This window comes from Rutidosis leptorrhynchoides, chromosome 2, assembly GCF_046630445.1.
Source record: "Rutidosis leptorrhynchoides isolate AG116_Rl617_1_P2 chromosome 2, CSIRO_AGI_Rlap_v1, whole genome shotgun sequence".
In the NCBI taxonomy this organism is placed as follows: Eukaryota; Viridiplantae; Streptophyta; class Magnoliopsida; order Asterales; family Asteraceae; genus Rutidosis; species Rutidosis leptorrhynchoides.
Genome location: NC_092334.1, coordinates 100494711 through 100507878, shown reverse-complemented (window position 1 = coordinate 100507878; position 13168 = coordinate 100494711). Strand labels below are relative to the sequence as shown.

Here is a 13168-nt window from a genome sequence, read left to right as displayed (position 1 = left end):
CAAAGTCTATAAGTTAATTAATTCCTTATATGGACTTAAGCAGGCACCTAGAAAGTGGAATGAGAAGTTGTCTAACTATTTAATTGAGAATGTTTTTGTGCAGTCTAAAAATGATTTTTCTATGTATGTTAAAAACAAAGAAAATGGTTTTGTTATTTTGTTGGTTTATGTAGATGATATTGTGTTAACTGGAAACAATGTTGATGAGATTAATTATGTTAAAAAGTTTCTAAGTACTAAATTCATGATTAAAGATTTAGGGTTACTAAAATATTTCCTAGGAATTGAATTTACTAATACGGATGAAGGTTTAAACTTATCTCAAAGGAACTACTATTTAGAGTTAATTAATGAATTTGGTCCATTCGCTTCTGTGATGACCCAGAAATTTCGACTTATTTAGAACCAAATCTTTATTTGATTTAATTGTTAAAACTAAAAATGTAAATTAATATACAAAAACTATTATGTTATATATATATATATATATATATATATATATATATATATATATATATATATATATATATATATATATATAATATATAATATATATATATATATATAGTAACACTCGTTTGACATGCGATTGCAATAAAACAAATTTAAATGCAAAGACAGAAGAAAGAGACGAGGAATTAAAGAAGCAAATAAACAAAACACTCAAATGTAAAAGTTACATTTCAAATAAGATAATTTGCTAGCAAATAAGTCTAATTATTGATAAAGGTACTTATCACGAAACGTAAAGTACAAGTTTTATAAGCGTACGAAAGGATGTTCGAGAAACGGGAACGGGGACATAAGTCGAACACCAACGTACAAGGCAACGGAGCTAAATTTACAAGTCACTTATACACGAGAATATAATATAATAAATATATAATTAATATAAATTATATATATATAATATATATATAATATTATATCGACGAACTAGCAAACAAAGCAAAAGTGAGCAGTCCAGCCTGGCCATGCGATCGCATGGCAAAAGCACTGAAAACCCATGCGATTGCATGGGCCTCAGATTCCAGAAATGTGCTATAAATACGCCAGTTTTCTGCTCGACTCAACACACATTCACTTCTTTTCTTTCTTCTGTAAGAGTAATATATATTTATAATTATAATTTGTAATTTATAATTTAAGTTTAATAATAATAAGGTATAATACGCGTGTGTTTTAATTCGGGTTTCAAACCGTTTTAAAACTAAGGAATATTGGGTATTGTTCGGGGTATTATTCTTGAATCCAAGGCCAACCATACAGTCGCCTACCATCATTACGTCTACGCAATTTGCCTACAATATTGAATCTCAATATTGAACCGTGAGTTTATAGTATCCCTTTTTAATTGCTTTTGCAATATATATTTTTGAGTTGAGAATACATGAAATTTATTTTAAACGCAATGGACACGAGTACATACTTAATTCTACACTGAGTTAAACCGAAAATCCCTTAGCTTTGGTAACTAGTAGCTGCCAGTACATAGGATGTGGACTGGTGGGCGCGAATAATTGTATATGGATCCATAGGGCTTGACATCCCCGTCCGAGCTAGTAGCGCTAGCCTTTTAACGGACGTATGTTATTTGATTTTATGGCACGTTGGTTTGCGTGTATTAAAATGAATATGGTAATTGTTATTATAGCGTTAAGTTTAGTTACCAGGGTGCTCTGTTACGTAGAATCTATTGATAAACTTTTGATGAAATCTTGTGGTCTATTTTTATATACTTATGACTCGAGCAATTAAACCTATAACTCACCAACATTCGTGTTGACCTTTTTAACATGTTTTATTCTCAGATCCTTAGACTGCTTCCGCTGTGATGTGCTTGTTGCCTGCATGGAGTCTCTCATGCTTTGTATAAAGTTTATTGCATTCGAAATAAAACTACGTTGTGTAAAATAAATTGACTGTGATGTCAACCTGTAAAATAAAGACTTGTGTATTTTGGGGATTTGCTTATACCTAAGCACTCGCCCACATGCTTATAAATTTCTATGTTTAGAAAGTCAGTTATTTTAATGAATGCAATATTTTTATCAAAACGTATCATATAGAGGTCAAAACCTCACTGTGGAATCAATGATTAACGTGCCGCGTCAATAGCGATTTTGACGGGTTGTTACAGCTTCCAAACCTGTTAACATACCTATTGATGGTAATGTGTCTGCATACAAAGGACAAAATGAAGATGTTATAAAAAATATGACTATTTATCAAAAACTGGTTGGAAAACTCATATACATTACTGTAACCAGACCTGGTATTAGCTATGTTGTACATGTTTTAAGTCAATTTATGCATGCACCTACTGGATCTCACTTGAAATTAACATTTAGAGTGTTGAAATATCTTAAAGGCTGTCCAGGTAAGGGCATATGTATCAACAAAGGCATGAATAACTTTGCTCTTACTGCTTATGTAGATTCAGACTATGGGTAAGAATCTATTAGCTAGAAAGTCAATTACTGGTTACATTAATCTCTTGGAAAAGCAAAAGGCAGTCCACTGTCTATAAATTCTCTACAGAAGCAGAGTATAGAGCAATGGCTGCTACAACATGTGAATTGGTTTGGATTTTAAAAGGTTTAAATGAATTAAAAGTTGAAAACTGTAACACCCCGTCAAATTTCCATCTGACGGCGTGTTAGTCAAGGTCCCATAATTAACAGTTACGCCCTCTATACGAGACGTTTCAAAGCAATCGCATTTAATTTTATCAAAAGTTGACTTCAAAATATAAGTCTTTAAATCCAAAATAAGTAACACTATTGTGATCGTAACCATAAACCAATAGTATTAAACATGTGCAAAAACTTTAAATGCGAAAGTAATAATAATTGTCTTTATTGAAAACATGATGACTTCTCGGCCAGACCATAACATCAAGCACAGCGTAAGCATACCTCTTAAGGACCTGAGAACATAAACACGCGAAAACAGGTCAACAATAATGTTGGTGAATCTACAGGTTTAAAATATAACAGCGTCTGAAAAACAGTTATCAGAAAATAGTTTAATTCCATTGACCACAAGATTTTAATATGCGCAACCCGAAGTTGCAAACCGTTACATAATACCTGAGCACCTGAATACTAACAATGACATGAGTATAGAAGCCACTACACTCCCTCACCCCATTAAAATGTTATATACTTGTTCGAATGTATTTAATGTTCAAAGTAAATGCGCCACGATTAACACGTTTGGGCGAGGTTTGTCTACCTAACGGATTCGTCCATCTAAATTGTGCTTACCCGAAGGTAATAAAAGTATTCAAGCTAGGGGATTTTTGAACAATAACTCAATATGTAATAAACAAGCACTTGTGAAAATATAAAAAGCATTTGTAAAATGTATAAGTAACATCGTGTATTCTCATCTCAAAAATAGTAAGTAAAAGTGGGACTGTAGACTCACCTTTGAATAGCTCTTGAACAAACGTAAGCAAATAACTTGTATAGTTTATATCCGAGTAATGCAACCTAAGTATACATATATAGGTTGGTCTTTATTTATATCCTATAACATAGGGTTTCATAGAATAAGTTGTCTTATTGCTTGACTCGACTCGTTTCAAAGAAAAATTCAATTAATTCATGCAAGTTAACAAAAGTCAACCCAAAAGTCAAACAAAAATTCAAACTTGGTCAAGGTAGTCAACTAAAGTCAACATAAATAGATTCATGTCAAATGTTGGTCAACATGTCAAACGTAGGTCAACTAACACGTTACAGATCAAAGTTTGTCAAATACGCTATCACAGTTTATCGTCTAGCATAACGTTCATGAACAAGTTGCAAACAGTGTACAATATATCTTAGCACATAATACATGGTAGTATGACAAGTTCCAGATCTTAACTGGACATATAAAAGTTTCCAAAATGCAATAGCAGGGTCTCATACGATACATATAAGTCGAGTTTCAGAATGGACGCATTCAGGGTTCACTAAATCAGTTTCTGACTGCGCACCAATCTTGTTTTGGCTATAACTGGAGTTAGGGACATGCAATTGATACAAAGTCAGTGGCCATGGTTCAAGGACAAATCAAATTACCACATATCCAAAATTTAGCAACTTTGGTTTAGCCAATTGGTACAGTTCATTCAATCAAGTTGAATGTTCTGTTTCAGCTCATTTCAGAAATTACTAAAACTATGGCTCTAATGCGCACAATGTGTCAAGTTTCAGAGGTTTCAATAAACTAGACATTTATCACATAACATATAAAGATTCATTATCCATAAGAGAAAGATCTCAAAGCACGCACAAGTCAACTTATAGGGCAAAAGATGCAAACGTTACAGATTTGGACAACACGCAAGTTACCACGTTCGCACGCACATTACGCAAGCTTCGCAAATCCAAATGATGCAAGGCATAGATGAAAAGTTATCTGCTAAAAGTATATTTTCCAGATATGCAAAAACCTAAATCATAAGGTCAAGGTAAATGAATTAAAAATCCAATTTCAAGTTAGTGATCAAATCAGTTTTTCAAGAACGTTCAAACAAGCATAACGTAAGCTATATAAATCCAAACCGCATGATATCCTAGTCTAACTTGAGTGTTTTTAAGTCATCTATACAATAGTCATCATGTCATAACATATTTCACGAAGCAATTAACTTAGAAAATTCGGATTCATGGCAAGATCACAACAAAACTTCGATTTAACATAACTAGAGCATACGATAACGAAATCACTTGATTGTTGAGCCTAATGTTATTAATTTTTTGATCTCTTTCCATCTATATAATAATAATTTACAGAAAATAAGTCCAATATATTAGTATCATCAATAAACAATTCGGTTTTCATGTAAAACAATCAATACGATCAAATCAATGATTAATAACACACACAAACGCGATGAATCGAGCAATTGACCAACATACTCTATAAAACTTAATCAAATCATAAATTTTAGATATAGGGTTTGTAAAATTATACCTTTGATCGCTAAATTGATTACACCTATGCGAAGAGAACGATGTAAATTGCAATATTCGTGTACGAGACTTGATCAAAAAATCAAAATCGGAGGTTTGATGATGGTGATGATGGTCGACGATCAAGAGGGAGGGAGAGGGAGTCGATGCAGCTTTTCTTGTGTGAGGGTTATACTAGATTAGGTTTAATACTTGTATTTATATTAACCCTAATTCATTAATTTAACAATTAAGTCCCTCAAGTTGCAAAATTTAAAATAGAAAGGGGGTGGGGTTAGGGTTTTGGCCGAATGGGCCCCATTAGGGGTGCACGAGCTCTCGTTTTGCAAAAGCGTGTAATCGTGGTTCGTTTCAAGTGCAGTTTAAAACATCCGAAGTCCCGAAACGCTAAACCGATCGTTAAAACGCAACCAAACATTTAATTTATTAAAGACCCAATAAATTAAATATTTTCAAAAAGTTAATAATTAATAAAATAATTATTAAAATAAACCCGAGCGTTTCGTTGCTCGAAAAGTAGTTTTTGTCGTTATTCAAATCGTAACATTTTTATCGTATTTCATTTATCCGAAATATTTTAATCGATTAATATTAACCCATATTAATTTAAATAGCCCTCCAAGGATCACGTATGCATTTAATACACTTAAACACAAAAAGTCAAATAATCACCGTTAAATCAACTAACGGACAGTTAACAGAGGTGACGGAAAAAGCTGGGTTGTTACAAAAACTTAGTTCATATACAACTTTTCTGTGACAACTCACCTGCAATACAAATATCTGCCAATCCCGTTTTACATGAAAGAACAAAACATTTTGATATAGATTGGCATTATGTAAGAGAAAAGGTTTCAAGTTGTTTGATTAAAGTTGAAAAAATCGAGTCACACTTAAATACAGCCGACATATTCATAAAGGGTTTAACCACATCTCAACATAGTCTGTTTTGTGAAAATCTTAAGTTAAAAGATGTATTTACAAATCAGATTGTGGGGGAGCGTTAAAAGGGTTGTTTAAATTTGTCAATCTGCTTTGTAACTTAGTCTGGTTTGTGCAGGTTTAGTTGATCAATTATGTTAGATTTATTGAAGGTGTTGCAGTCATGTTGTAATGATATGCTATTGAATGTGAAGTTGGATCAAGATTGTCTTGCAAGCATTTGAGTTCTGGACTTGGACTGTAGCCCATTTAATTTATTAGCCTAAGCCCATTTAATTTATTTAGTGTGAGATATAAAAGGCTGGTGAATGGTTTGAGTTTCTCATTCAACTCATTCATATTTTCTATCGATCAACAATCTTTTTTAAATACACTCTCTCTCTCTCTCTCTCTCTCTACGAAATTAGGGTTTACTTTCTTGTTCATTGAATCCAGATTTAACTACAATAAGTCTGGATTAGATTAAAGAACTTCAGTTTTTGTTAGTAAAGTGTTTTGTTTTGTTCAAAGTTGTATTGAACAATGTCTGTAATAGTTTGATTCTATTTGAAGATTGGTTACAGTTTTTGGTTGATTATTTGTATTCGATCTATATTTTGTACAAAAATGTTGCAAAACTTGAAGCATTTGTCAATTCAAAGCAGGATACATTTGAGAATGTGAGTTGCTCATTCTACTTTTCAAGCGGTGTTCACTAGGATATGAAAAGACCCATATGAACTAGAACTGAACTAGAAAGAATAATGAAACAGACGAGTTAAGAACCATATTTGATATAAACCGGTTTTGTTCCACTGCTGCAATCAATTTTCATTACAAACTTTGTATATGTGTGTTCCACTGTTACAACTAAAATAAAATTATTTGTTTATTTGGTCATTATGTATTCGTAGACTGTTATTACATGTTAACAACTTATCGAGATACTTATACAATACATTTGTTAATATTGTCGGATGCTTATGTTGTTGCACTCGATGTTTATTTTTTATTCGGTATTCATGTGCACCATTGCCAAAATCCGGTGTTAAATTTCATTGAGTTCTGTAGGTGCATACAAATGAGTTCTGAGAGTGCATACATTTGTAGATATGTGTGGGCTTTTATGTCTATACACTTTTTATCTTTCTTCATGTGTATGCAATGACTACATGCTAAGTTTGGTTTACTAAATTGCAAAAGAAGGCAAGAAATATACAAGTTTGTTGTCCGTTACATTTGTTTATGATTGTCGTGTGTTTTACATTTGTTTATGATTGTCGTGTGTTGTATTGGTTCTGGATTTGTGGTATGAAGTATAAATGTTGTGATACGTGACTAATCTTAAAATACAACATATGCATAAATGTCGCGAAGCATCGGGCACACAAACTGTATCAAATTAACTTCTTGTGACACTTTTTTAGTCTCTACTTACATTTGTTTAAAATAGAGCGTTTTCGCATGCGAAGTAAATTCTCACACCTACGGTCCAACCAATTGAGAGATAATCAATAAATTTCTTTTCGAGAGCGTTTCATCTTTCTTAAATGCAGTATACAACTCTACGTTGTACTGTTTGGGTGCTACTTAGTTGTAATGCACATACGTGTAACTTCAAGGCTATATATAGCCTTGTGTTTTGATGAATTAATTTAGTGAAAGAAAAACGTAGTTCTTTTGGTATAGTTCTTTTAGGTATGCATGTTCCTAATTCAGAGGCGTCTTCGGTACATGTGCAGAGTTTGCAACCGAACAAGCCCCAAATTTTATAGGGGCCCCAAATTTTGAAAATAATAATGCTCATTTTTATATAAAGGATCGACTTGAAATAAAAAATTTAAATCGTAATTAGCTAGTTTACAGATTACGAGTTTAGACAAGATAATTTATTATTGTTTAGCTCATTAATCATCCCAAATTTATAACACAAATGATATTGAACCAAGTCATTTTAATTGGCCTAATTCAACCATATATGAATTCGGACATTCAACCACATATGAATTCGGACATTCAACCATACGTGACACGTACCTACATTTATACATAGCGGCTCCATTTTTATGTGTCGAATTGGGCCCACAAAATCATTGAGACGACCCTGTCCCAATTTATAAAGTGATGGTTATAATTTTGTCATCACTATATGAACTTCCTTGGGTTGTATATTGGCACCAGTTTAATTAACATGTATGTTATATATGGGTTGTATGAAAAAGCACACAAAGAATTTAACAATCTAAGACATCACAACATTGTTTCCTCGACATCATTGATAGGTGGTGATGTATATTGTGGTAGTGAAGAAGAAGCCATAACGTTATTTAAACAAATAAAGGTTGTTCCTGTGACCTCTGATCACTTAACTCTAGCAACAGTAGTTGTTGGTGCTTATTTTAATTTGAAGGATATTGACCTTGAAATTCAAATCCATGCATATTCATTTAGAATTGGAATAGATTATTTAACCCGAGTAGGAAATGCTCTTATATGGAATAAAATCAATAAATGGACGAAATTACCATCGTATCATGGCACATTTAAGGAGATAACCATCAACTGTTGACGGACCTTAGGTTAGAGTACCAACCAGGTAACTTAAACAAATTTAAGTACCAAATATGCAAAAAAAAAAAAAAAAAGTTGAAGTTATCATGGAAAATGTATAGAAACCCCAAGGACTAACGGCTTAATTTTTGTCATATAGAATTTAGAATTTTAGAAATAAATTAGAAACAAAAATAAAATCTTTAGGGTTTTACCGCAAAACTTACAATTCGAATCATCTCTCTCATATCATCTGGTGAGCTTCTTCAAATGTTTGGTAACTTCTTACATTTCTTATCTGTATAATCTAACATCTATAATCATCTTATTATCTTTCCATCTCAATCTCAGTTTAATGATAATATCGTTTTAACATACGTGATTTTTTAGAAGTACAGAAAAGAAACCCTAGAAATTAGGAATTTGAGAATAATGTATCAAAACAACGACAACAGCGGCGGTGGAGACGCGAGCGAGCAATTCCACCGGAATGAAGCTATCTCCGCCGTTGTCGATGAGGCATTTTTAGGTGAAGATGATGACGATTATGAAGATCTGTATAATGATGTTAATGTTGGTGAGGGTTCTCTTCAGTCCTTAAAAAAGAATGATGATTTAGGGTTTAGAAATGAGGAACAAGTTGTGATGAAAGTCGAACCGGTCTCGGAGCCGGTGAAGCGTCCACAGCCTGTTGGTGATGGTGGTGTTGAGGTGAAGTTTGAGGATAATGATGGTAATGTGTTTGGAGGAAGTGAAGTGGTAGGCAGAGGGCCTGGTGGACTTAAAGTTGAGTTAGCGCAGGGCACGCAGGGTACGTATAAATTAGGCGAAGTAGAAAAACGGACCATGGAAGATAACGGTGTGCCGAACGTAGTGACTGAAAGACAGGAGATTCGTCGTGTTGAGACTGTGGGTGGTGATAGTTTTGTTAGGCAAGGTGCTGGCAACGTTAATGGTTTTGGAGGTAATGTGTTTGGTAACAATGGTGGTAATGTTGGTGGTGGGACGATGCTATTTGTGGGAGATTTGCATTGGTGGACGACTGATGCTGACCTGGAATCGGAGCTTTGTAAGTATGGACATGTGAAGGAGGTGAAGTTTTATGATGAGAAAGCTAGTGGGAAATCGAAAGGGTATTGTCAGGTTGAGTTTTTTGACCCGTCTGCTGCTACGGCTTGTAAGGAAGGAATGAATGGGCATGTGTTTAATGGTAGGCCTTGTGTTGTTGCGTTTGGGTCACCTTATAGTGTTAAACGAATGGGAGAAGCGCAGGTGAATAGGAGCCAGCAAATGTCACAGTCTTCTGCTGCAAGTCAAGTTAAGAGGGGCCCGGGAGACGTGCCAGTTAAAACGGGCGGGTATAATATGTCTGTTGGTGGGAATTTTCAAAGTGGTGGTGGAGATAATAATCATAGAGGATTTGGAAGGGGGAATTGGGGTAGAGGAAATGGGCAGTGGATGGTTGGGCGAGGGTTTGGTGGACGTGGCGGAATGGGCGGGCGTGGTATGATGGGTAACGGTGGAAATGGGTTTGGACCGCCACCGATGATGCATCCTATGATGGGTCAGGGATTTGATCCTTCTTTTGGAGGCCCAATGGGCCGAATGGGAAATTATGGAGGGTTTCCGGGCGGTCCCACGCCTCCGTTTCCGGGTATGATGCCTTCGTTTCCGCCTGTTGGTAATGTAGGGTTGCCTGGGTTGGCACCGCATGTTAACCCAACGTTTTTTGGGCGGGGTATGGCTTTGAACGGGATGGGTATGATGCCAACGGGTGGTGTTGATGGGCCTAATATGGGTATGTGGGCTGACCTTAATATGGTTGGATGGGCTGGTGATGAACCTGGTGGTCGAGTAGGCGAATCTAGTAACGGTGATGAAGCTGGGTCCGATCAGCAATACGAGGAAGGTAGTCACGATCGGGGAAATTGGTCAAATGCAGTCAAAGAAAAAGAACGGGATTGGTCTGGTACATCAGATAGAAGAGAAAAGGATGTGGTTCATGAAAACGAGTTGTCAGAAAAAAGGGACCGTGACGAGAGGGATAACGGAAGAGATCGAGAAAGGGACCGCGATCGTGAACGTTCTCGGGACCATGATCGCGAACGTTCTCGTGATCGTGAAAGGGAGCGTGGTAGGGACCGCCATAGGGATGAGCGGGATAGGTATGGTGATCATCACAGGCACAGGGAGGTTGAACCAGAATATGATGATGAGTGGGACCGGGGAAGATCATCTCGAAGTCATGGAAAGTCAAGAAGCTCTTATGAGGAGGAGCGTAGGTCAAAGTCTAGGGATGCTGACTATGAAAAGAGGCGGCGTGTTACTACAGAATGACGATAGTGCCGCTTGAGTTTTAAAGAATCGTGTCTAGAAATCAGGATAGTCTAGCTTTTTAGTTATGGTTTTGTTGTACTCAGGTGATTATGTGATGTTAGTTACTGATGGTTATATTTATCAAGTTGATGAAATTGTTCATCTCTTAAAAGGTTAGATATCAACCTGACAATTTAGCTGCTAATCCTATAAAGTTGTTGCTGGGGTACGCTTTCGTCTTTATTTTACATTTATCTGTCAAATTGCTTTGCATGATGATGATTAGACCTTGATTTGCATCCTAGTCAATAGAGTTTGTTTGGAAACATTATATGTTCTGGCTGATGTTTCTGTGCCCAGTAACTTAGACTTTTTTTTTTTTTTGAAAAGCAAGATGAATAGTAACTTAGACTTTACTACTAGTGTGCAGGTGCTTGAATGTGAGGTGTATCAGGTTTTTTGCACCATTTTTGGAGGATTAACCTCTTTTTTGTTTAGTTTTTATGTACTTTGTTGTATACTTTGTGTTATATGTATGTATGTGTGTGTGTATATATATATATATATATATATATATATATATATATATATATATATATATATATATATATATATATGTTGCCGCCTGTGGCTCTTAGGTAGAGAATAGCTATTAGGATGTACTAACCACTTGAATCAAGCGTCCTTCTCGATTCGATTATCTTGTTTATTGTTTATGTTGTTAGTATTGTTTGTGAGGTGGTCTGTGGTATTGTAGTTTGTTTCGTCTAGTCGTTTGGTTTTTGGAATCGTTTGGGCTCGGTTAAAGTTGGCGTGGATTTAGGTTCGTCTAGTTGGTTTTATTTTTTCTGAGCCCTGTTGTTGTTTATTTTCGTGTATCGGTCTAGGAACTTTCATTTTAAATAGTACTCCATAATCATTATTTTAGCCACACACAAAAAAAAAGATAGATATCTCTGTTGGAAGTTCACTGTTTGTGTTTCTTGGTATATATGATTTACTCCGTATATAATGCGACTTGCTACTTGCTACTAAATGATTTATGTACTGTGACATGTTAACCTATAAAACAAAACCGGATACCCAATGTCTTCACATTGTCATTCCCATGTCATCTCACATAACGTGCATTTGCCCCTTGATGAGGACTTTGGATAGACTGTTGTCTTACACCATCGAGGTCCCATTTAAAGAGTTTACATCATTCTATTGATGGTTCTAGCTCGAAATGATTTTAGACATGAAGCATCCACATGGGTGTGTGTAAACGCAAAGTAGTGTGTTTCGATATATGTTGTCTAAAAATGTTAGTACAACTTTTAAGATTGAATTGAAAACCAGATGAACTTGAAGATACGAAACAGAGTTGATCGTCAACTTAAACACTTTTGTGAATGATAAAATGTGACAATGTATTTGAACTTTTATATTCAAAAAATATATCTAGACTTAATAATGGTTTGATCTTCAAAGTTATACTTTTTGACATTAGTTACTAACTATATACTATTACTAAAAAGAGTATCATTAATCGTTCACTAGGATTAATAAGAGTATCATTAATCGGTTCACTCTCCTCGATTATTATTATTTGGTTATTAACTCCAATTATATACTATTACTAAAAAGAGATTTGGGAAAAAAATAAATGAGAAATTATAACTTTAAGGGATTGATGTTATTAACTGAATTACTTCAGTCTGATGTTATAAAAGATCGTATACTTTATTAACCAATCAAATTCATTTTCAATTTCTCTCTCATAATTTTGTGTATCATACGGAGTATTTATTTCTCTACATCATTTTGTGTAGGGATAACATCGAGTCGAGTTTAGGCCGGGTTTAGGTAATCTCAGAGCTAAACCGGATTAAAAAAATTCGTCCTAAACCCGGATCCGCGGGGCCTCATTTAGTTACTAACTAGTGGATAAACGGGTTTTCTCACGGGTCCAGGTCCCTATTTAGTTACTATCGGGTAAACGGGTTTTTCCATGAATGTTCGAGCCTTTTTCGGGTATACGGGCCGAGTCATTTAGTATGCAGGCCTAGTAATCAGGTTTACGGGCCAAGTTATCGGGTTACGTGCCAGGTATATGGACTCGGGTCTTTTTTCGAGTATATGAGCCTGCTTATCGGGTTTGTGTCCTAAACCATCCCCGTACCCAGACCCACGAAAAAAGTTAGAACTCACCCCTATACCCGGCCCTAGACCCGTATCGGATTTCAAGTTTCTCCATCAGGTACGAGTTTTTATGTCATTCCTAATTTTGTAAATAAATGTTGTAAAGTTAGAGTGGATAACTGGATATGTTATTTGTATAATGTTAAATCATTTGTTAGTACACTTTTTTTTTTTTTTTTCTGTTTCGGACCTGAGTTTCAGACTCATTTTACAAACAGACTAATCTC

General features: G+C 35.0%; 1 protein-coding gene across 1 annotated transcript; it reads left to right on the top strand.

Annotated features, from left to right (window-relative positions):
* Positions 1 to 8844: 8844 nt before the first annotated feature.
* Positions 8845 to 10811, top strand: LOC139891224 (uncharacterized). Its single transcript, XM_071874168.1, has one exon. It carries the CDS (start codon positions 8874 to 8876, stop codon positions 10776 to 10778), a length of 1905 nt encoding a protein of 634 aa, XP_071730269.1. The 5' UTR covers positions 8845 to 8873; the 3' UTR covers positions 10779 to 10811.
* The last annotated feature ends 2357 nt before the right edge of the window (positions 10812 to 13168 follow it).

Coding starts and splice junctions, on each gene's coding strand:
- LOC139891224 (XM_071874168.1), top strand. CDS start 8,874: ATGTATCAAAACAACGACAACAGCGGCGGTGGAGACGCGAGCGAGCAA.